At 37.2% G+C, this 26,227-nt stretch overlaps 1 protein-coding gene across 3 annotated transcripts in view; it reads right to left on the bottom strand.

The window, feature by feature from the left end:
• LOC131061002 (1,4-alpha-glucan-branching enzyme 1, chloroplastic/amyloplastic) overlaps nt 1-26,227 on the bottom strand; it is a 244,948-nt gene that overhangs the window by 18,358 nt on the left and 200,363 nt on the right. For 2 of the 3 annotated variants that reach the window (XM_057994501.2, XM_057994503.2), the window contains one exon: nt 15,868-15,942. In XM_057994501.2, the coding sequence (XP_057850484.1) occupies nt 15,868-15,942 (75 nt within the window). Of the gene's footprint in view, nt 1-15,665; nt 15,707-15,867; nt 15,943-26,227 lie in introns of those variants that run through there. The other variant, XM_057994502.2, reaches the window with a different exon arrangement.

Below are 26,227 nucleotides of genomic sequence, written 5' to 3'. Positions count from 1 at the left end.
AAGTAGGAAATCGATTTGCAAGATTGTCCAAATAGTAGTGAGGAGATAAAAAAGTTTGTGTTTGAAAAATTTAGAACTACCATGTGGGCAAAGCAGGTTGGCCGAAAAAAGGCACACTATATGAAAGAGTTCAACCCTTTGGGCAAGAATGATGAAAAACACCACCTAAGGGCACCAATTAAGAAGCCAAACTTCATGTTGCTCAAATCAGAACCGGATCCCACCATCTTAGATGTGAGACAAGTAGATGGACAGTCCCTAAGGAGGAATGGGAGAAAGAACTTGTTTATTCTGCAATAAAGGGGCAGTTGAAACTGAATGGCACTTCATCTTTGAGTGTGAAGCGTATGAGGATATTTGTACTCAGTATGACGACAATTTGAAGGGGTGCAGTTTAAAGGAGCTATTTGAGGAGGCTAGGCTTCACAAAATTGTTGACTTCTCAATCAAGATCCACAACAAAAGAGCTGACAATGAAAAGAACTTGAAAATTGTTAACAATGCTGCTCTTGGTCCCATAGCCTAATGGTCTCGTGGACGTCATTAAAGCTCATTCATTAATTCATTTAGTAAATCCAAGCTAAAGTGTTGGTACCATGGCAAGATAGGCCATATCCAAAAGGACTGCAAACAACAAGAAGAAAGAAAGGAACAAATCTGATGCCAATTATGATTTTGAGGCTTCTTAGGATGAATTTGATGTTTTTGTTGCAACCCTAGCTACACATGCATGAGAGGATACATGGATGATTGACTTTGGAGCCTCTTTCTACATGACTTGTCATAGGGAGTGGTTTTCTAACCATAAGAACTTCAATGGGTTAAATTTCTATTTTGGGGACATCTCTTTTCAAGGTATAGTTGCACATAGTGGTCACGGTTGAATTCTTTGATGGGAGGATCAAAGAAACCTCGGGTGTTTTGCACATCCTAGGTTTATAATGAAACATGCTATCTATGAGCAAGATGAACAATGTGGATGAGTACGTAATCTTCAACAAGAATTCATGCAATATAGTTCATGGGGCTATGGTGCTTGCAAAGAGAGTTTGTGTTGGGACTCCTTTTTTCCCTAATGATAGCTCCTACATTCAGTAAAACAGTTCTAAACTTCAAAAGCAACTTCTATAGCAAGATGGCCTTGCATTAGCAATGTCACTCTAATGGCAAGTTGGTACTTCTATAACCACTAACACTTTTGCTGTCACTACCACTTTTACAACACCTACACATGCAATGTGGGTGCCTAAGGATGCTCAAAGATAAATTTACTACTCAAGAAGACTATATTTTAGCATGAGTACATGGGCCAAATTGAAGAGAAAAGCCTTTAAGTCTTCCAAAATAATTTTTTTGTAGAAAAATTAGTTGATTGTTTTTTTGATTTTAATTTTTGTATTTTGTTTACATGTAAAGGAAAATTGTATTCCGTTTTATGTGAGTTTTTCTTTTCATGAATTTGGTTACATGGAAAGAGATATTTTGCCATGGTTTTATCCTGCAAGGGTTTCCACGTAAATTGTGTGTTCTTTTGTTTCTACTTGCTAGGTCTTGCATTGTGGTTAAGAAGTTGATGAAGTTGTTGTGATTTCAAAGTTTTGGCAATTATTAACAAAGGAAGAGTTGCATGAGATCCTTACCACCTATGAAATGAGGATTGAAGACAAGTCATCAAAATAAGAGGCATACTTTAAAGCATCAAGAAAGGGAAAGAGTAGAGTCTATGAGCTGAGAAAAGGTTCATGCAATGAAATGAATGAAGAAGAAGCTCTTTTCATGAGAAAACTAAAGAAACGATCCAAGAAATATCAAGATAAGTTACCATTTAAATTCTTTAATTGTGGTAAAATTGGGCACTTTGCTTCTACATGTCCACGGGATAAAAATGAAAGTAGTGAGGACGAAGATGCCAATACTGAAAAATTATTGCTCAAATAATTGGATGATCTATTCAATGATATACAACCGTATATATAGAGATTACAAGACGACGTTCTAAATTAAGAACTAGTCGTTTTAAGTGAAAACTAAAAAGCTAAAAAGCTTAAAAAGCTAAATAATAAAAAGCTAACTATGCATCTTTAATAAAGAAGCAATAGTTTCACTTAATGCACTAAACAAGCTAAATAAGTCAACTAAGAAGCTAAATAGCTAAATAAGTCGACAACTAAGATGACCACTGAGAATAGAAGAGATGACCATTATAGAATAGATATTAATATTATTTTAATACCCTCCCTAATGGTCATCATACTCAATACCCTACTGAAGACACTGCAGGTGTTTGATCACAAATGCAAAGAACACTCTGTTGCTATGGAAACCCTCCCCGGATCTACAAAATGCAAATGACCAAGAGTACAAAAAACCATCCAAGCTGATGTAGCCCTCACACGTGAATTAGAAATCTGGCACATGCGAACTATTGAAGCCTGAAACCATGATTTTGAGGAAAAATTGGCAAACCCTTTTGCAGAAGAGTACTAAGCACTGTTTGCTCCAGCTACTCCAACATAGATTGCAAGATACCACGGTTGTAGATGTTTGCCCTAGCAGTGCGACCCAAAACTGATTGCAACAAAGCACAATTTTTGTGGGAAAAACCGTCAAACCCTGAGAACTTCGTGAATCATGAAATCCCATGCGAACTTCGCGTATTACAAATGATTTTTGAGGAAAAAATCGAAAAAACCAACAAAGAATTTGAGGAAAAAATCACAAAAACCGACGAACAATTTTTCAAGAAAAAAACGTGAAAACCCTCAGACAATTTTTCAGATAAAAATTGTGAAAACCCACCAAATAGGAAATTTGCTTATCACAAATCATAGAAGGCTATTTCCTCTTCAAAACACTCTGCAACATGAGCCTGCTCCTGTTCCTGAGACCCTCCCAGCTTAGATTGCATCGATGCCAACAATTTCTTGCAATCTTTCTTCATATGGCCAAATTGATGACAGTAGTTCCACTGTACACTTTTCTTCTTCGAAGACTAGTGAGATTGACCTTGACCCTTCTGTTGGAAGGACTAATCTTTACCCTTGCTCTTATCCAAAACTTCTGTTGTGAAGGCCTGTTCAGTGGATGAACTAGTGCTGCTTCCAAACTACTGCTTCAATCGATCCTGCTACAGAAGCTTGTTGCAGAGATTAGTAAACTTCAGATCGACACTAGTATATGAGATATTGAGTGTATCAATGAAATGCTCGTAGGATCTGGGAAGGCTTTTCAATGTGATCACTACCATATCTTCTTCCACCATGGTACGACCTATAGCTTCCAACTGGTCACGAATGTACTTGATCTTCTAAGATATGCCTAGATAGATGACCTCTCATCCATCATGATAGAAAACGGCATATGCTTCAGAAAGAAAGCTCAATTCTTGTCGGACGTTTCATGAAGATCCTTCAAGAGATCCCAAATTTGTTTAGCTGTTTTATCTGAAGGCACCTGAGGGAGTTGATCATCTATGACTGACAGTTTGATAAGCATGACAACCTCTCGATTTTTCCATCATGTTTTGTCTTGATCTTCACTTGCTGCTTTAGGACGAGATTATTTGCCCAAAACAATTTGATCAAGGCAATATCGTTAACATGCGCTGTTTCCAGGTGTTGTAGTTGAGGTCGTTGAACTTCTAACTGTGTTCCAACATGATGTTGGTCAACGATGCCATCACAAAAACCAAGGTTGAACGTGGTCAACATAGTGAAAGCACAAAGAACGAGATAGAAGAATCTGATTAAAAATCAGAATAGAAACAACAACACAAAGAATCGAAAACCCTAGAACAAAATGCACAAACCCAATGCACAAGTAGCTAAAAAACTCAAACAAATTCCTGCAAACCCTAGATGGTAGAAAAATAATCAGCAAAAAAATAGGCACATTATCCAAGACATGAAATGTTGGCACGGTACCAAGGTGAAAAGCTAACACAGATCCTGAGATTCAGAATTGCAGATAATACCTTGTGAATTTTTCTGGAAAATCAGGAAAAAATTGTCGTCGCTTCTAAAAATCATGCACAGAAAAAGACTGGCGTTGCGTCAGAAAATCGCAAAATGGCTGTAGGTTGTAGAAATCCGTGAAATCTGAACAGGAAATCACGTCAAATTCTAGGCACGATACATAGGAAACACGTTGCCAAAACGTGCAACTGCAGCCGAAAAAAAAGGCAAAAATAACACAGTTGCGCAGGAAAAAAGCAAAAATCGCGTCGTGTGACTACGAAAAAACGCAAGAAAAGTCGCGAAAATCACGTAGAACTAATAGCAGGGGTCCGAAAAAAATGCGACTGAAAAATAACCACTCAGAAACCCGCGTTGGAAAATAACAATAGGGCGCTGAACCAAAAAAAACGAAAAATCACATTAGGAAACTGGTGTAAAAATCCTCCTGCAAAATAAACACGAAAATCGTTGCTTCCCAAAAAAACACGATCTCAGAAAAAATTGCCCAGTAAACACTTGAACCTGAACGCGAAACCCTAGCCAAATTTCGTGAAAAGTGCACTCAGAATCACAAGAAACTCTAGAACCTGCAAAAAAATCTTGGATCCAATTCGCTGAGGAAAAAAATAGAAAAATTTCAATAAAAATTTTCAATAAGAAATTATAGAATTATAAATTTTCCAAAAATTTTGAATCATGCTCTGATACCATGAAAAATTATTGCTCAAATAATTGGATGATCTATTCAACGATATACAACCGTATATATAGAGATGACAAGACAACGTTCTAAATCTTGAACTAGTTGTTTTAAGCTAAGTTACCGGTTCTTCCCCTTTTGGCTTGGGCTCGGGTTCTGATTCTTGCCCAGTCCTGGTTCTCCCCGGGTTCTCCTTGGGTTCCTCCAGGGTCCTTCCCAGGTGGCCGGGTTCCCTGTGGGTCCTGCGTCGCAGGACCCACAGGGAACCCGGCCACTTGGGAAGGACCCAGGTGGAACCCAGGTCGAACACAGGAGGACCCGCGTGAACCCAGGCCCGTGGTTTCCAAAAAACAGGGCCACGGGTCAAAAAAACAATAAAAAAAGACTTTTTAAAATAGTTTTTTTATAGTAAAACTCTAATTCGCCCCTTTATGACTTTTTAAAAAAGACTTGAAACTTGAATATTATCTTTTTTGCAAATTATGAATATGATATTAGACTTTAGTTATTAGTTTACTGATTACATTTGCAATATATGAATATTTATTGGCATTGGCAATTAATAATTATGGATTTATCATTTATCATTTATCATTTATGTATGGGAAGTCACATTGTATATTTTCTTTTTGTATGGATTGTATATATTGAACATATATATAATATATGGGTATATATATATATAATTAAAATATATATATATATATATATCTACGGACGAACCCGTACCCGTACCCAAGATTTTTGTTTTTTGCCGAATCCGCGAATCCGTACCCGAATCCGAACCCGAACCGGTAACTTAGGTTTTAAGTGAAAACTAAAAATCTTGAAAGCTTAAAATATTAAATAAAGCTTAAAAAGCTAAATAATAAAAAGCTAACTATGCGTCTTTAATAAAGAAGCAATGGTTTCACTTAACGCACTACACAAGCTAAATAAGTCGACTAAGAAGCTAAATAGCTAAATAAGTCAACAACTAAGATGACCACTAAGAATAGAAGAGATGACCATTATAGAAAAGATATTAATATTATTTTAATAAATACGTGAAGAAAGGAAGAAAGAATCATCAAAAGAAAAACCACAAGCATGATTGTAATGTCCCCTACTAGGAGGCTGCCAGTTTGCCAATAATTAACATATATCATTTAATATTATTATGCCTTAAATTAAGCATTTGAGATTAGAGAACAATTAAATCTTCATAATACAATCAATAACCAATTATATTTAGGGTTTATCCTTATTACTTCCCTGAATCTAATGAAAGATGGTGAATTATTGTGCTAGGGCGCTTGGAAATCAATCTACAAGCAGGCTCCCTCAAGGTTTCAGGAACTCAAGTCCATACCCCATCTTGGGACTTCTCCCTCAAGGTTTCCTAAACACCTATCCATACCCCATCTTACGACTTACCTGTCTTGTGAGGAATTACTCTATCTCTCCCTACACAAACTAACCTATCCTCATGAAGGCATTAGAGAATGATTAAGGAATGGGCTATGAGCATAGTTTGAGGACTTTGCGGCCTCTCCAAGACTCTCGAGTCCGTTGGTGGGCAGAGTCGACTTGCCACGGACTCACGAGTTGAGTCCGAGAGAGTCTGGGACAAAGACTCCCAAGTATGTGCTAAGGACTCTCACGAGTCTAGTGTCAGGACTCCCGAGTCTTGGTTCAGGACTCTTGCTGCTTGCTGAGAACGCCCAGTCAAGGTTAAAACATTTTTTTTCACTTTTCCTCACTTTTGACATTTGTTATTGTTAAAAATAGGAATATGTTGTGTTTTTAGTTTGTTGTTTTTAACATTTGGACATATCATTATATATAATTTTGTAAACATTTATAAACTTATGCTTCTGTTGTACATTTTAAAGTTTGAAACTATCAGCATGAATGATGAAATTTCAAATATTGAGTGTTTGGAGATCATATGACATGTGTAATGTTTCAATTATGGCTCTTATGTTCTCTAAATGCATTAATTTATTTTTTCTTTTTTGTAAAACTACAGTTTTCTTTTTTGCCGAGTCTTTTCCCAAGTTTTTTCTGAGTCCAAGTTCGAGTCCAATTTTTGGGCTGCCAAGTCTGCGGCGAGTCCGAGTTTTCCAACTATGGCTATGAGTACACTAACTTTAATGTATATGAATTTAAGTATGACTGTCATACATATTGCAGTCTATATTAATATTACTATTAAGTTCTGCATAACACATTATCAGGCTTCATATACTAAGTATACATATTAAGCACACCCCATGCATACCACCAAGAACAAGGATGTTACTGCCTGTAACTTAATAGCAGTACTGATCTGATCGATGGTGATGTCACTGGATGCTTTGATTACTTTCCTTTATATCTCTCAATGTGAGGGAGAGGTCACACCTCTTCATCATGTATGCCCTTTGGCAAGAGACACACCCTTTCACCATTAGCACCCTTTGAAAGAGTGCATCTCTTTTCATTATTTCTGCTTTTTGAAAGGGACACAACCTTTTACAATCAGATCTGCACTTCTGATTCCCCAAATTATCCCCCCTTCAAATGAGTTCTCTTCTCCCTTTTATACCTCCTATTTGGGGGAGTCATAACTTATCATTTCATGCCTTTTGACTATTCATTAACTTTAATCAAATTTTAATTATATTCCTTTATATTTTAATCTAATTTTTACTTTTTTATTCTTTTGTATTTTAAATTTTATTATTATCATTTATTATTGAATTATATTTCAAAGTGGGGACATTACAATGATCAATATAAAAAGAAGAACTCTCAAAAATACAAGAGTTTATATTCAAAGAAGAATGATAGCTCTAAGTAGTGATAGAGAAGAAATACTCTTCATGGCAATGGAAGTAGAAAATGATGAAAACGATGAGGAAGGAGAAAAGGAGATGTGCAATTAAGAAGAGAAGTAGAACTTGAGGAAGAACTCCACTATGCTTACAGAGAAAACAAGAAGCTCAAGAAAAGAATTTCAAAACGGAAGGTATGAAATCAAGAAGTTTGTGAAGTTCAAGAAAAATCAGATTAAATGACTGAAGATTTGAAAGTTCAATTAGAAGAGGCAAAACAGATTGAGGGGGTTATAAGGGATCAGCTTAAGGCAAAAGAATCCGATTGTGAGAAATTGGCGCTTGAATTTGTCTCCTTAAGAATGGAATTGGAAAAATCTATTGATCAATAAGTGAAGCTTTAAGTTTGACAAAAGCAACAAAATATTGGATGACATCATCAATTCACAAAGGTCAACATTTGTTAAGACTAGTCTCCGTTTTGTTGAAGATCATAACAAATCAAAGGAGGCTACAAGTTCTAAGGAGCTGGATCCACTACTGAAGGAAAATGTTAAAAAGCCAAAAAGCTACATCAAGGTTCTTATATATTCCACCAAAAATGACAACGTGGAGAAGATCAAGGAGGAGAATAAAATCCCACAAAAAAATAATCCACCTCCAAAAGAAAACGAGGACATCTTCAAGAGGCCCTTTCATCAAAGTCTAAAGATAGACATACATAAACAACTTCCATCTTCCTTTAATGGGTATTGTTTTTCATGCAAGCATTTTGGTCACAAAGCAGCAGATTGTTGAATTCGTGCAAGGGATAATCCTAGTTTCACCAAAACTAATTATAATTCATCTGCTCCTTTAATGGATTATAACATTATATGCTACAAGTGCAACAATTTTGAACACAACACATTTTTGCAGAACTATCTTTGCTGGAGCCTCTGAGACAAAACAAGAAAGAGAATGTTCCTGACAAAAGGATGAGTCAACTAAGGTTTGGAAGACTAAGAAGCGGGAGAAAGAAGAGAAGGAAGAGTCCATGTTTCTTCAAACAATTCTACACACACGAAACAAAAGAGATAGATGGTATGCTGATAGCAGTTGCTCAAGGCATATGATAGTTGACAAAAGTAAATTCATTAATCTCAAACAAGCAGATAAAGGGACAGCAAAATTTGGAGACAACACTAAGAAAGATATAAAAGGAAAGGGGACTCTTAGTCTCGACAATGGAAAAACATAAACTGAGAAAGAGACAATTGAACAAGAGAACCCAAAGAAACAATCAAGAGCACCACCTAAAACTCCATCCAAATTTGTCCAAGACAATCATTTAAAGACTTAATTATTGGGGACAAAGATACAAAAATTCAAACAAGGAGATTTAATAATGCAACAGAACATGCAAGTTTTTGCTTAATCTCCGAAATAGAACCAAAGGGCTTTAAAAAAGCAAGTGAAGACAAGTATTGGATAAAGGCTATGAAAGAGGAATTGGATCAAATCGAGAAAAATGAAACTTGGGAACCCAAGACCTAAGGACAAGAACGTCATTGGCACTAAATAAGTTTTTGGGAGTGCCGGTTTGCATTTGCATATTTTGTGAGCAGCTCAAGCCATTTCATTGCCACATTTTGTGGGTATGTTGGAAATACTTATGTAATGCTACTTTATGAACTGGGTTGCTCTTACTTTGGAGAAATTTGTATATTCAGATCAGAAATTAAATTTAAAATTTTCAGCCTTGTGTATCTCTAAATATTGTCAATTTTTTGAGTTGTTATTTGCTGCAACTATCTTTATTTTCTGCATTTTATTTATCATTCAAAACTGTTGAAACATGATAGCTTCATTAAGATAAATGATTGAATGAGAGATAAATGAAGCCTCTCATTCAATCATCTATCTCATCGATGAATAATGATAGACTTCATTTATATATATCCTTTGTAATCTTCATTCAGATTTCTTGTAATTGCAAATACATTTCATGATCGGTCTGCATATACCGATATGTATTTTCTTGAATGATCAAGCACATGATCATATTGATCTACTTCTGCCTAATTACCATTCACGATCATGAAGAGATCGTATTAGACTTGATCGGGTTATCGTGTAAAATAACCATGCAAAAATGTAAATACTCCTAACATCCCGATTGGTATTGGGTTGGATAACAAAAGGTATTTAAGCACCGATTACTATCGGGCATTATCTGTATTAAACCGATTGGTATTTGTTATGCGCTAACACCGATTCATATCTGTATGATCATATTTGTTATCAAGAGGCACGATCAAGTGTTACGTTGATCGGCCATGTCTAAAAGACATGTCCGATCAAGTTAACACTTGATCAAACAATATCATCATATATATACCAATCGATGGATGAGTGATAAGATATCTATCACAGCCACCTGCACAAAAGAAAGTATAATCAGCAATATTCATTGAAGCAATATATATACAATTAGAATTTAAAGACAAATAAATATATTTGAACATAGATTTGAATACATTTACATGGTATCAAAGCCACGTTAGATCGAACCTGAGGCATTCAAATTTGTAAAGTTCAAACCAAAGTATATTACATCACATTTTTCTCCATGGCCAGTGCTGTTAGATTTGAAGATAGACTCGATGGAGGAAATAACTTTGTCTCATGGAAATTCAGAATTATGTTGGTACTTAAAGAGAAATATCAGATGTTCAAATCTCTTGAGAGTACTTATGAGATAAGTAACTCTAGCAGAACTTTAGCACTGAAAAGGCAGATCAACCACATCAATATGAACAAGGGTGAATCCATCAATGCCTACTTTATGAGAATCTCAACCTTAGGGGTCAACTCTCCACTCTTGGGTATGAGATTGAAAGCAGGGAATTAACCCTAATTGCTCTAGATGGTTTACCAAGCACCTGGGAAACCTTTGTACAAGGAATCAGTGCTAGATCTAAATTCCCGAAGTTTGATCGATTAAGAGCAGTCTATCTCCAAGAGGAATTTAGGCAAGCCAAGAAAGGGTTCAACCACAAATCTATAGATGAAGACCTTCAAGTGCTTAATGCTAGCACTCATAAGAAGGGTAAAAAGAAGCAATTTAAGAAAAGGAAAAGTCATCAGAGCAAGAACACCTCCAAGAAAGATCTCTCCCACATTCGGTGTTTCAGATGCGACCAGTTTGGACACTATGTAGCTAAATGCCCTAAAAGGTCCAAACAACAAGCTACATTTGCCAAAATAGGAAAGACTAGAGGAGAGAATGATTCTGAGAAATATATGTTTTATTCAGCACTCTCTAACAAAGTATCAAATTAAACAAATTCATGGGTGATTGACAGTGGCTCATCTAGACATATTACTAGGTTTAGAGAAGTGTTGGATTCCATGGCGGAAGAAACTGATGAAGAGGTAACAATTGGGGATGATTCTGCACATCCAATCAAAGGAATTGGAACCTGCACCATAAAATTGAAGTCAGGCCTATCTTTGCAGCTCACAGGAGTACTATACTTCCCAAGCATCAAGAGGAACCTGGTCTCCATTTCAGCACTTGAGGATAATGGGTATAGAGTGACCTTGATGGATAACAAAGTGTTGGCTTGGCCAAAGAATTCATCCATCAAGAAAGCCAAGACTATAGGTCAGAGGCAAGGTTACTTGTACGAGCTATGTACAAAACCTAATCTAGCCCTAATTCATGAAGTTGCAGATGCAAATGAAATTTGGCATAGAAGATTAGGTCACCTGAACTTTCGTGCCTTATCATCTATGAAGAATCTTGTCACAGGTTTACCTAAGTTGAAATAGTATCATTTAGGTGCATGCAAGGGATGTGCCCTAGGTAAAAATAATAAGGGCTCTTTTCAAAATAGTACTAGAAAAACTAGCAATGTTTTAGAATTAGTCCACTCTGATTTATGTGGACCTATGTTTGTACCCTCTTTAGGAGGATTTTTGTATTATGTAATATTTGTTGATGACTACTCCAAGAAGACTTGGATCTACTTCTTGAAATGTAAAGAATCAGAAGAGATCCTTAGAAGGTTTAAAGAATTTAAATCCCTCACTAAAAACTCCTTGGGAAAGAAAATTAAGACCTTAAGAACTGACAATGGGAGGGAATATACTTCAGATCTATTCAGGGATTTTTGCAAAAATGTTGGGATTAAGAGGGAGTTCACTATTCCTTACAACCCTCAACAAAATGGGGTAGCTGAAAGGAAGAATAGGACAATTGTAGAAGCAGCCAAAGCCATGCTTCTTGATCAAAATCTTGATACCCATCTCTGGGCAGAGGCCTCAAACACTGCCGTGTATATACAGAATAGATGTCCTCATTCCCACATTGAAGACAAAACTCCTGAGGAAATCTTCACTGGATCAAAGCCAGATATCAGTCATTTCAGGATATTTGGGTGCCCTGTCTATATCCATGTACCTAAGGAGAAAAGAACAAAATTAGAGCCCTCAAGGAAAAGAGGAATTTTTGTTGGGTATAGTGAAACTTCCAAGGCCTACAAAATCCTAACCTAGAAGAGGATCCTGCTCCTGAGTTTCAGAGTGAGAATCTTGAGGAGAATGAGGATGAAGCCCAAAACTCACCTAGAGAAAATCCCAAGAAAAGACCACTCTGGGCCACCAAAACAGTAGAAGAGGCTTAGAAATATGTAGCTGCCTCAGGAACCTTCAGAGAAAGTAAAAGGCCTAACAGATTTACTAATTATGTTGCCCTTATAAATGATCTCTCCAAATCCGAACCTACTAATATATCAGATGCACTTAAACATCAAGTATGGAAGGATGCCATGTCAGAGGAATATCAGTCCATTGTGAAAAATGATGTTTGGGAGATTGTTCCAAGGCCAACAGGAAAATTTGTGGTTTCATCCAAATGGCTCTTCAAAATCAAGCATGCTGCAGACGACAGCATTGAAAAACACAAAGTCAGATTTGTAGCCAGAGGGTTCTCACAAAAGGAAGGGATTGATTATGAGGAAACCTTTGCACCTGTTGCCAGATATACCTTAGTCAGAGCAGTCTTAGCCATTGCAGCAGCAAAAGGATGGAAAGTACATCAGATGGATGTAAAGACAACATTCCTGAATGGAAAAATTGAGGAAGAGGTCTACCTAGAGCAACCTGAAGGATTTGAGATACATAATGCAGAGTCTCATGTGTGCAAACTCAAGAAAGCCCTATATGGACTTAAATAGGCTCCCAGGGCTTGGTATGACAGAATTGACAGTTATCTCACAAGATTAGCCTTCTCAAAAAACGATGCGGACCCATTTCTCTATTTTAAGAAAAACAAAGGTGATATGTTAATATTGATCTTATATGTTGATGATTTATTAATCACAGGAGAAGATCATCTCATAGATCAATGTAAGAAAGACCTTGCTAAAGAATTTGATATGAAGGACTTGGGTCTTCTTCATTATTTCCTTGGATTGGAAGTCTGGCAGAATTTTGATAGCATTGTACTAAATCAGGGTAAATATACCTTGGACATGTTGAAGAAATTTGGGATGTTAAACTGGAGACCTATGAAATCTCCTATGGAAACAAACCTTCATAAACTTAAGGAAGCAACAGCAGATTCACAACCAACAGATCCTACTCTCTATAGGCAAATGATTGGATCCTTGATGTACCTGGTAAATACGAGGCCAGATATCTGTTATGCAGTAAATGCTTTGAGACAGTTTATGTGTGAACCAAAGGAGATACACCTGGTAGCAGTAAAACACATCATGAGATACCTTCAAGGTACTCTCAATCTTGGTCGTAAGTATGAGAAAGTTAATTTGGATCTTCATGGATTCACAAATTCAGATTGGGCTGGAAGTGTGACTGACAGGAAAAGCACCTAAGGATGCTGCTTCAGTTTGGGTTCAGCTATGATATCTTGGATTAGCAGAAAACAGTCGTCAGTAGCACAGAGTTCCACTGAGGCCGAATACATTGCAGCTTCCATGGCTGCTCAAGAGGGAGTATGGCTCAGGAAGTTGCTTGTGGGATTATTCGATGAACCAATGAAACCTACTATTATTCATTGTGACAATCAGAGTTGTATAAAACTCTCAGTGAATCTTATATTTCATGATAGATCCAAACATATAGAAATTCCTTATCATTATGTACGAGACATGGTGGACAGGAATGTGATACAGTTGGAATATATTAGTACTGGAGATTAGATAGAAGACATACTTACCAAACCACTTTCCAGGGCGAAAGTTGAGCACTTCAAGAAAGGTCTTGGTATGATTGAATTGTAATTTGCTTTGTAATTTGTACTTATATATATTTAATGTGTAAACTTCTTTGTTGTGTTATGACTTTTATGGGCTCCACCCCCTGTGTACATTTCTAAGAGGGGACAATCTCCTAGATAATGGACACTTGTATGAGACATTATAAGGTGATGATCTTATAATGGTCAAATAGGATGTCATGTGTGATGATGTCTTGCATATCATGGATGTGCCATGATATGTTGTGGTAAGACATTATGAGATGTCAAGTGCACATGCCACAACTTGGATATAATGAGAATCAAATTATTCTCTTGCATTTATATCCTTGGTATCACACGCTATGTGATACTGATATCACGTGTTAGGTGATATCTATGTCACATGCTTAGGTGATATGATTCCTCATATCACGTGTTAGGTGATACTTCATGTCACGTGCTTAGGTGATGTGATTCTTTGTATTACGAGATTATGAGATTATTGTCATCATGAGAAATGTGATGCTATATACTAATATGTTGCCATTCATTTATCTTCCCTAGCTAAGAGGGAGTGTTGAAACATGATAGCTTGTCTCTCATTCAATCATCTATCTCATAGATGAATAATGATAGACTTCATTTATATATATCCTTTGTAATCTTCATTCAGATTTCTTGTAATTGCAAATACATTTCATGATCGGTCTGCATATACCGATATGTATTTTCTCGAATGATCGAGCACGTGATCATATTGATATACTTCTGCTTAATTACCATTCACAATCATGAAGAGATCGTATTAGACTTGATCGGGTTATCGTGTATAATAACTATGCAACAATGTAAATACTCCTAACATCCCGATTGGTATCGGGTTGGATAACAAAAGGTATTTAAGCACCGATTAGTATCGAGCATTATCTGTATTAAACCGATTGGTATTTGTTATGCGCTAACATCGATTCATATCGGTATGATCATATTTGTTATCAAGAGGCACGATCAAGTGTTACCTTGATCAGCCATGTCTAAAAGACATGTCTGATCAAGTTAACACTTGATCAAACAATATCATCATATATATACCAATTGATGGATGAGTGATAAGATATCGAAATTTATTAATGTTCTATCACAGCCACCTGCACAAAAGAAAGTATAATCAGCAATATTCATTGAAGCAATATATATACAATTAGAATTTAAAGACAAATAAATATACCTTGAGCATTTGAACATAGATTTGAATACATTTACAAAAACCATTGCAAAAACAAATGAAAAACAAACAAAATAAAAACTCAAAGCAAAACAGGGCAGCATATTACATCCCCAGTCCTAGAAATTTGGAGAAACATTGGTAAAATATTGGATTGGCTGCTAATTGGGGCCATTAGTGACTTTTGTGGTATATTTCATTTTGTAACCTTCATTTGTTTTGCAAGTAACTTTAGTGATATATATTGTACTACACTTAATCCAACCCCTAGATCTGTATACTATATGTGCTTTTCCATTTGACCCCAAGTTGATAAAGCTGTCATTATGACCCATCCATCGCATAGGGTTCAATCCCTGGGACAATGAAAACCTTTGTTAAAATTGTTCGCTTTCTTTTTACTCCATGTTCCTAAGTTAATGCTTGTATCCTGCTGGTATTTCACAAGACAAGAAAGACCACATTTTAGGGAGTGAAACAATAGCATTTGGTTTTAGGAAAATGTTTCCCTGTGAAACAAACAACTTTCAAAGTAAGTAAATATGCTCGTACTATTAAAATCATTACCCCTTTATAATATCTTGTTTACAGAAATATAATAAGAAAGACACCAGAAGACTCTCATGGCACACCTTTTTTCTTGTAGTAAAACTAATAAAATGGAATGATGGTTATTTGAAATTAAAGGAAATGCAAACAAACCATACTCAGGTAAAGAACACAGATTTTAAAGCATTTACCTGATACATTTTTCTCAACATGTCATTTTCACATGTAACACTGAGAGAGATATAAATTTGAGAAGTTCCATTAGTTTACAAGCATTCAGTCACAAAAAAATTGATTAAACAACTTTCAGGCATTTTCTCATTACAATAAAAATGCAAACAAATAAATGTTCACATCATAAAAGTAGTGGAATAGGCTTGGATGTCACTCACAGAAGTATAAAACTTTGCATTGTGATCTAATCTGCTAAAACCACAAAATTCTTTCTTGTCCGAATCTAATACCACCTGAAGCAACAAAAAATCAATAGTTATCCCACAAACCTACTTATTTATTTACTTCAAATAGTAGTTAAATAAAAATGAGGTTACTTTACAAGTAATATGGCTAATGAGGGATGTATGCCCATTGTTATTTTAACATCTCCTAAACCAAATAGATAGGCAGACTTTGAATCTTGTTGAAGCTACAGAAGATTTTCAAAATCAGGAAAATGGTGAAAGATGTTCTTAATTATGCACTTTAAAGTAAGACAGGCATCGCATTTAAACAGGACCAACAAAAAATGATTACATTTACAAAGTGTAGAGTTGAGTTATCCGAAATATTAAACATTTTGCTTTTAAACTTTCTAAATCTTGGACAACAAGCTCAAAGAAATTGTGAGGAAACACTGTCCATGCCAAAAGGGACGGTCAAATTCAAATTAACTTGAGAGAATCAATTCTTTGAAAGGTATGTAAATACACTGTCAGAAAGCAGTCCTCATCAGTGAGATTCCAATAGATTTTGGATACACAGGGGCTTACCTAAACTAACTTCAAGTTTAATCACTGTCATGGTATTTGTGATCTCTAGATAGCTAATACACTGCCATTTACAAATAAGAAATAAAAAAAGAATCTTTTGGCAACTGTTTTAGCAGGTATTTGACTTTTCCTAAGTTATTTTTATGGTCTATATAGCAGGTATTGTACTTTTCCAAATCTAAGGAGATTTCCCAGGATAGATGGGAAATGTGGAAGATCTATCATACATTATTGCAAGCATAGTTGAAAAAATTTGGACTAAGCAATAATTTGGCTGTTTCAAACAATTTCAAAAACCCAGGCTCGGCAAAAAGTCAAGGCCAAACTCAGCAAATTTTTCAGACATTTAAAAACACAAATTTGTAAAATAATTTTAAAAAACATGCATAAAAATGAGTTTACAAATGTCATAAGTAGTTTCCTTTCATTTATATATAAGAAAAAAAGAGTCCAATTCACAACAGTGTCATGATCATAAATTACACAATACCTGTATTAATATTTGACAAATTTCATGTGAAAAACATGGGACCAAAACAATTTTTAAATTTTGCATTTTTGAACTAGGTGGGGGGCCTTGGCGGTGGCAGCCACAGTGGGATTGAGAGGCAGCACCCCTCACGGGGAACAAGGCGCAATGCCCCTTCTGAGGTCTAGGGGTAGCACCCCTGGCATGTTTCTTGTGACATATACAAGATTGAGGGGCAGTGCCCCCATTGCCAAGCCCAAATTAAGATTTTTAAGACCATGTGAACCTTTATGGAATGTGCCCAAATGCTCGAAAAAACATATTCAGAAAATGGTAAAAATAAGGTTTACTTTGCAAATAGACTTATTGCAATGTAGCCAAGTTTTTCTCTACATTTCAAGAGATATTGACATGTTTTCACCAGTAACTCACCATTGAGTTATTCTATAAGTAACTTGCAAACCATTTTGACTTGTGAGTTTTGTGAGTTTTAGGCATTTTTTATCTATGATTTGGAGTACTTCATTGCTATTTGGTGACCTATGTGCTACTCTCCCAACATCTCTCCCTTAATAACACCCTATCTATGAGGGTATTCTATATCATGGATTGCCACTATTATATCTAATACACACATAAAGATCCATTAAAGGAAAGTCTTAGGATACAATGAAACTTACATAAACACTAAGGGAATATGATGGTTTAAACATGCTTGTGCATAGTGAACGAAGTGATATGATCCACCCAACTGCTTGTATAACTCTACAAATATTATGGTCAATGTCGCTTGATGTTCATCATTGTTCTCAACTGGGAATCAAGTTCTCTTATCTATGGCTCCATACAACTGCAAATAATTCTCAAGATACAACCATGCCCCTTGCCAATCAACAACACAAAGTATATCATGAAAACCTCTTTATTACTCCCATCTACTATGCATACAGAAACATAAGCATAGATGGAAACATAGCAATGGACCTTGTTTACAAAATTTGAAACATCATTATACGGCCATTTTGTGGAAATATGATATGCATAAACATTTGTTTTGTTTCATAAAGCACATCATAACATGATATATGCCAGTTTAAACATTGAAAAAGAACGTGCTGATTAAAATGTTAGGACCTTGGAATAGTGTTGGTGTTTTAATTTGTCTTGCATAGAACACAAAACAAATCAATGAGGAAATCCTAACTTCAAATTCATAGGGGAAGCTCTGTAATTTAATTTACTCTAAAATCTAAAATAAAAACAAGTCTGTTAATATGAAAATTGTGAAATATATTCTTTGGGGTTTTGCATAAGTATAAAATATGTAAGCAAACTTGACCTCTTTGTTTTGACAGCTAAAACATTGACAAGAATACTATCCAAAGATTAAAATAAAGATCTTTGGAGTTGTATCACTATCAATGGCCAATTTGATCTTGAAGAAAACATAACACATGGAAATAGCAAAGCCTAGATGAAGAATGTGTTAGAGCCGAACTTCGCAGGCCCCAAAATTTTACAGATTTGGCTATGATTGCCCTTGTTTGATAGTGAATTTCTGTTAGCTTACCCCTAATAACCAATCAGAAATAGTTCCAATGATCTTTCTCTTGTCAAAATCGTGCTTTCACCTATCATGTTGTTGCTCTGATGCCTCTAATAATTCGTCCAATGTTGCAGAGAATCCAAAAAATTGCCTAGGTTTTCCTTGTGTTTTATTCATTTGCAAGGATGGTGAATCTTTTGGAGATTGAAGAACTGCTTGAACCTCCAACAACTTCAACAATTCAGAAAAGCTCCAACATAAGGAATAGAGATAAAATTGGCTAAGGGGGATATTTGGTGATTTCCAAAGCTCTTGCAATTGCTAACATAAAGGATGGAACGAAGAATAATGAAAGGACTAAGTCATGTGTAGATGATATTGAAGATTCAAAAACCGGCCAAATTGTTGACTTGGTTCAAAACCAAGCAAAAGCCTTGACACTACATAAGAACAAGTTGAGTAGCTCAATTATGAACCTTGCCAAGTACACCAATTTGCAAACTTAGTGAAAAGATGACAAGGTTATCAATGGCAGAAAGTTTGTGAGTACACAAACTTGGTGAAAGTGCAACATAGTTTGCTAGTTTGCAAGAAGTCCAAAATTCTGACAAGTAGAGAGAGTGAAGAGAATGGCAACCAATTTAATGTGTCACAAGGTTCACAAGTTTGCGAACTAGATAAAAGTGTGACAAAGTTCTAAAAGTTTGCTACTTTCTTAAAAGTGTGATAAGCTAACAAGATTTGCAAGTTCGAAGGAAGTCTAAGCATGCAAAGAAGGAGAAAGCAGTAAAGAGAAAAAATGAAAGGAAGAAGAAAAGTGGCTAAGTTTCAAATGGCAAATAGTTTACAAGTTCATCAGATTTGCGAAAGTGCAACATGGTTTGCACAAAGGCTAACTATGATGAGAACACGATTATACTGAAAGGTGGGAAGGGGGTGAAACAATATAATGCAACTTTTACCAATTTAAAACTTGTTCGTACAGACCTCTATGGGCCAACAAGGACATAAAGTTTACAAGGTGAAAGTTATTTCATGTAGCTTATTCATGATTACTCAAGAATGACATGGGTTACCTTCCTAAAAGAAAAATCTGAAGCATTCAAGAAGTTCAAAACTTTCAAGGCCTTGCTTGAAAATGAAACTGGGTTGAAGATCAAGTGTTTGAGATCAGATCGAGATCAGATCAAGGAGGTGAGTATACCTCAAATGAATTTGAATATTTTTGTGAACATCATGTTGTAAAAAGACAATTTTCAATTGCAAGAACTCCACAACAAAATGGAGTTGTAGAAAGAAAGAATCAAATAGTGCAAGAGATAGCTAGAACAATATTGAATGAATCTATGCTACTAGATAATTTTTAGAGAAAAGAGATTAATAGAGTTGTCTATATTCTAAACAAAGAGCAAATCATAGTCAACAATAGCGAGAGTAAGACACCTTATGAACTATCGAAGGGAAGACCAGCGATAGCGAAATAATTAAAACAAATTTGAAAAAGTGTTACATAAGAAGAGATGTTGAGGATTTGAGAAAATTCAGCACCAGATCTGCCGAAGGCTACTTCCTTGGCTATTCTTCAAGAAGCAAGACTTATATATATTATAATAAACGGTTGCAAAAGATTGTAAAAAGTGTCAATGTAAGAGTGGATGTAGAAAGACATCAAGAGGAGAAAATACAAGCAAATGATCATGTAGAAGACTCAACCTCCAAGGAAGAAGAATGTGAAGACTCAATCTGCCAGGAAGAAATTGGAAAATAAGGAATAGGATGAAGAAATACAAAGACACCATCTAGATTTTTTTAGAAGCATCATTCACAAAATCTAATTCTTAGTGGTAAAGACAATGGGATACAAACTAGAAGAAGATTAGCAAGTACATCAGAACATGCAAATTTCTCCTTGCTATCCAAGATAGAGCCTAAGGACTTTGTAGAAACTAGAGAAGACAAGCACTAGATCCATGCCATGGAAGAAGAGTTGAATCGAATAGAAAAAAATGAGACATGGGAACTTGTTCCAAGACCAAAAGATAAGAATGTGATAGGTACCAAGTGGGTCTTTAGGAATAAACTAAATGAAGATGGTTAAGTAGTGAAGAACAAAGCAAGGTTAGTTTGTAAAGGATATGCTCAAGTTGACTGTGTTCATTTTAAAGAAACTTTTGCTTCTGTTGCAGGATTAGAAGCTATCACAATCGTCTTAGCATTTGCTTGTTTCAAGAACTTCAAAATCTATCAAATGGATGTCAAGTCAACCGTTCAAAATGGCAATTTAGAGGATGAAATATACATTGAATATCCTAAAAGATTTATATTACCAAAAAATGAGGATTAAGTATACAATCTGAAAAAATCACTTTATGGGCTATAGCAAGTTCCCAAATCTTGGCATTCAAAACTTGACAAATATCTCCAACAACAAGGCTTCAAAAGAGTCATTGTGGATAGTAATCTCTACATTAAGACTGAAGGTGAGAACCAATTGATTGTTGTGGCTTATGTTGATACATTATCTTTGGAGGGAGCAGTAACAAAATATGTCAACCCACCCTCCTCTGCACAACACAGGTACATTCTAACCGCTTCTGATTATTGTACGAGGTGGTTTGAAGCTCAATCCTTAAAGCAAGGCAATGCTGATGCTGTTATTAAATTTTTAGAAGAAAACATTATTACACGCTTTGGTTGTCCTCATGCTTTAGTTTGTGATAACGGTTTTGCATTTGCATCATTAAAATTTTCTAATTGGGCCTTTGATTTTGGGATAACGTTAAAGTTTTCATCTAACTATATTTCCCAAGGTAACGGTTTGGCGGAATCCACTAACAAAAACTTGCTGCAAGTAATTAAAAAACTTCTGGACAAGAATCCGAAAGATTGGCACACCCAACTCCGATTTGCCCTTTGGGCAGACCGCACTAGATGTAAGTCTGCCATCGGAACTTCGCCATACCATTTGGTATATGGCCTCGACCCCATCTTTCCCATACAATTGAGAATGCCAGCCTTGCAATTCATGAAGGAATGTCTGGGAATCGATAACGCTGTAGAGGCCAGGTTGTCCCAACTGCTGTATTTGGAAGAAAAGAGAGACAGCGCCATAGATAATTTTGCTAAACACCAAGAAGTGGTCAAGCGTTGGTTCGACAGAAGGGCAAAGGTAAAAGCCTTCCACATTTTTGACCTTGTCCTTGTTAATATTGTTCAATTCTCAATTCAATATGCAAGATATATTTCTATTATCTGATATGTATTATTACGTTCTTATTGTATATGTCTAACTATCTTCTTGCTTGTGGCAGATGAGAGGAGCATTTAATATTTTCTATGTCCTATCTCACGAATGCCACTTACTATTAGTATATGACAAACAAGGCATGGTCAAGCAATGCCTTGATCGGTCATGACCGATCAAGACATTACTTGATCGTGTCTTATTGTTAATACTAATAAACTGCATGTTACATAAATGTCAATCGATGTGGAGTATAACCGAAGATTATCGATGTTTACCAAGCGCTACCACCTGATAGTATATCAGTGGCTGTCAATGCTAACAGCTGATAGTTATCAATGTGTTAGCCTTGACAACCGATAACTATCAGTGTAGACTAACACACCGATAACTATCGGTGACTAACATAATACTACCCGATATGCATTCGATATATACTATATGCACCCCGATATAATATGCAACCCAATCTAATGCAATCTGATAATATATTAATCGGAGTCATCATTATGTTAGATCGATATTCATCTAGATACAAGATTCATTAGATAGATGAACATGAGGAAGATGCATAGTATGATTTAATCAATAGTTTGATCATATACAAATATAGAATGACTATCAAGGATGATTCAATTACTTGATGGTTTTATCATAGTTATCGATATTGAAGGCGCAAATGATGAAGTTTTCAAAACCCCCGAAAAACGCACTATAAGGGATAAATTCCGAAAGTTGAAAGATTTAAAATTTGCAAAGGGCTCGAAAGCTCCGAAGTTTGCCAGGGAAGGGTAAAATGGCGAAGTTTTAAAGTTTGCTAGTAACTTAGAAATGCCGAAATTCGCCATCCAAGAAATCGCGATTTTTCATTAACTAGCGAAATCAACCAAAGTGCGGAAAATGCGTGGTAAATCGCATGAAAATGTGACCTTGCAAAGCAGCTTCAACTGCCGAAAATCGCGACTTAAGAGGTAAAACGCATGAAAAGTAAAGCTTAAAAATAGAGGGAAAACCCCGAAGTTTGCCAAAGTTCGCGTTATTAAGCATATCGCGTAGTGAGTGTGTCCCGTCGATTCCATTCTCCATAGCCGAAACCTTGCGTGGGGTTGAAACTGTAATTTCTAGAGGGCTACAAGCTCGCAAAGGCATCTCACTCTCTGAAATTCGCCATTCAAAGGTACAACCGTAACTCTTCTTTGAAGCATTGAAAGTCAAGAGGTTATCATACCTTGTAGGGAACAATAAAGTGGCCGAAATAAATCGCCCATAATCGCCAAGGTAATCAAATTGCTAAGTCTAAATGTAAAACTGCAGGTCCTTTTCAAACCATAGGCGCGAAAATTTATGTTTAAATCAATTGAGCTTTTAGCTAACGGTATCATGATGTTCTTTCAATTCGGTTTTTTGAATTGATCCTTGTATGCTGGCATATTCTTTATCTAATCCGCTTTACTTCCCCTATATCACCTCGTAATCCGCATCCGACTGTGCAGGATAAATGCCTAAATCGGCGGTAGAATCATCAAAGACGCCTGCTACAATCGAGACATCGCGAGCATCCAAATCAGATATCCCTCGCAAAGTCGAAAGGATGAAGTATCAATATCAAAGAGGGGGACTAAGGGAGTCAAAAGTTCAGAGTATCTGGGACAGTGTCGGTGATACTGACCTGGGCCATATTGACATCCAAGATTTCAGGAACCGAGTCTTCTCCCCTAACGCCTATGGTAGGCCTAGGCAGATGATGGAAAGTGGCATCGCCCAAATGACAGGATTTCCTCCGACAGTGCAAAACTATGAGTTAATAGTAGAGGCTGCCCGGCATTACCAGCCAGGTTCCAGATTGGTGCTCCTCGAGGACATGGTCCTCGCTAACTTCACTCCTGAGGCCATTGGCGATGCATTTGACATTCCCTTCCCAAACAACCCTATAGCTACAACTATGGACGAAGCATAGGGGGTGTATGATATGAATCCCGCCAGGTGCAGAACACTAATGAATGAAGAGTGGTACAAGGAGAGAAGACCCCCAAGCGTCAGGATTGGGAAAAAGACCCCTAGAAGCGACTTTCACAATGAGCATGGGGACATGATCACATTCCTCAGCAAGATTATGGGACTTCCCCAATCCAGCTACTTTGAAGAGTGGATGTTTTACTTCACAGAACAGGTCTTCGCTGGTGAGTCCAAGTTTGACTGGGCCTAGATCATAAGCGACAACATCCACACTCAGCTGATCGAACTTAAGACAAAGAAGCACTTCACTATGACCTCCTATTTGGTCTACATGTTCGCCAGGAACCAGCCACTGCCAGGCTTGATCATGAAGGGTGAAATTGGGAATGGACCTGATCAGGTAAAAGTATATGATTGTTACCCATAGCTACACTATCAGGATATAGCTCAAAGAGAAAAGAACAGCCTGGCCTATGCGGTTGGTCAATATGAGCGCATCAATGACGCCTTCACAATGCGCCTAGTCAGGCTAATGCAGGGAGGATTACACATAAGGCTCTCAGAGCAAGCTACTGTTCTAGTACAGAGATATGGTGCCTGGTTCATCCAGTTCCCAAGGTTCTCCTACATCCGGATGGCTGGCTTTGATGGTGCCCCTCTCCGACTTCCACGGTACCCAACCGACAAGATAGTTCTTATGGAGGTCGCAAGGCAGTCACATCCGGCAAGCAGCTTACTCAGGGACAGGAAGCAGGTTGGATTTGCATTCCCCATGATTATAGGCAACCAGGATGTCCATCTAAAGAGCCCATCCTAGGCAGAAGAATCCTTTGAAGAGCTAGCCTCCTATGGCCTACATGAGCATTTTCCAAGGAAATGCTTTGATCACGACAATCTGGCAAAGAGAGCCTATGGCAGGCGATACAAAGCAAAAGAATCAATTGAAGATTATTGGAAAAACTGCTCTGATGACTATGAGGTCCGTAGGCGCGAATATTCAAGGCTGAGTGTGCAGCAAATGCGACTCTTTGAATACCGTCGGGTCCTAGATCAACTCACAGATTCAGGGAATTGTCTGCAAGTCTAGGAATTTGAGGCAGTAAGGCATCTTTTACTTGATTGGTCGCAAGACCCGATCACTGATTTTGAGGCAATCATGGCAGCCCCAGGAAGATATACAGACCAATGGTTGCACCAGCAGATTGAGCGACTAATTCATGAAGGAGTCCAGTTCACTTACCACTTAATGGGTAGCCTTGATTCTCAGTCCTCCAAAGATGAGGGAACTTCCAGTGCACCTAAGGAAGAGATTGAAAAGCCTGAGAAAAGGAAGAAGGCTAAGGCCAGCAGAGGAACTCGAACATCCAAAAGGACAAGAAGGGAAAAGATCCCTATTAAGAGACCAGAGGTCACTTCATCATCGAAGGACCCTAGTTCGTTCGATGATGTAGTAGAACTAGATTATATACCTGTTCCGCCTTCCCATAGCAATATTGACGCATTTGGGACTGATGATGCCCCTGCACCCGACATGCTGGACGCCGAGCTAAGAGCCATTGGATCAGCCGAACCAGATAACCAAATTGAGGAAGGTGAGATTCCATCCACTCAAGGGATTGAATTGCATGAACCCACCCAACAAAGCCGCCATGAATTGCTGCTCCATAATACTACCAAGGATGACTCCACTGTTGAAGGAGAGCAAAAGACAGATGATACCCGCGGGCCTGAAGAGATTGAAGAACAACTATCACACGAAGGCACCAGACAATTGTTCAGTGAAGTGGGAGAAAACTCCGCTGCGAGCAAAGAACTTGACACCTCCTCCACTCCTCCTATAACGAAATAGCTGCAAATTTGTGATGAGACGGCTGAGAACATCAAAGAATAGAGTACAAATTTAACCATAGCATCAGCCTAAACTGTACCTCAAGAATGGTTAATTGCTCGAGCCCAGCACAAGGCCGCCACCAAGCCACCCATCGATTTGGAGGATATCTTCTCACGCATAGACCAAGCTAAGGCCAAGGGGAGGAAAAAGCCCAAGGCATATCTAAGAATAACCAAAGATGAGCAAAGGAACTGTGCTCTTCACATCGCCACCCCGCCTGTAGACAAGCCAGCAAATCAGATTACACTGGCAGATTATAGCATCACGACTATCCCCATCGGACGAGCCTCTAAGGAACAGGAAAGGGAGGAATTCGGGGATTCAGTACAGAACATACTCAGGCAACTTGAAGAAATAATAGCTAAAAGGAGCATGTATCAAGCTCGGGCTTAGCAGGCCGAGGGGTACATTGATCAACTCCTGAGACCATTACACAATGCTTCCGCATCCCACATTCCTCTGACAGCATTGGCACAGAGAACCACGACAGAATTTGAAGGTGTATGGGATACTGCAAGGGCCGTCAAGGAATGGATGCAGGGCATTAAAGAAAGAGGAGAGCGAATCTTCAAGGATCTGTGCGAAATGGCCCTCCATAGGGAAGCCATTGTTGTCAAAATGTGTAAGGTGAAGAAAGAATGCTATAACATTCCTGAG

This window comes from Cryptomeria japonica, chromosome 9, assembly GCF_030272615.1.
Source record: "Cryptomeria japonica chromosome 9, Sugi_1.0, whole genome shotgun sequence".
Taxonomy (NCBI): Eukaryota; Viridiplantae; Streptophyta; class Pinopsida; order Cupressales; family Cupressaceae; genus Cryptomeria; species Cryptomeria japonica.
This window is presented reverse-complemented; position numbering and strand designations above follow the sequence as displayed.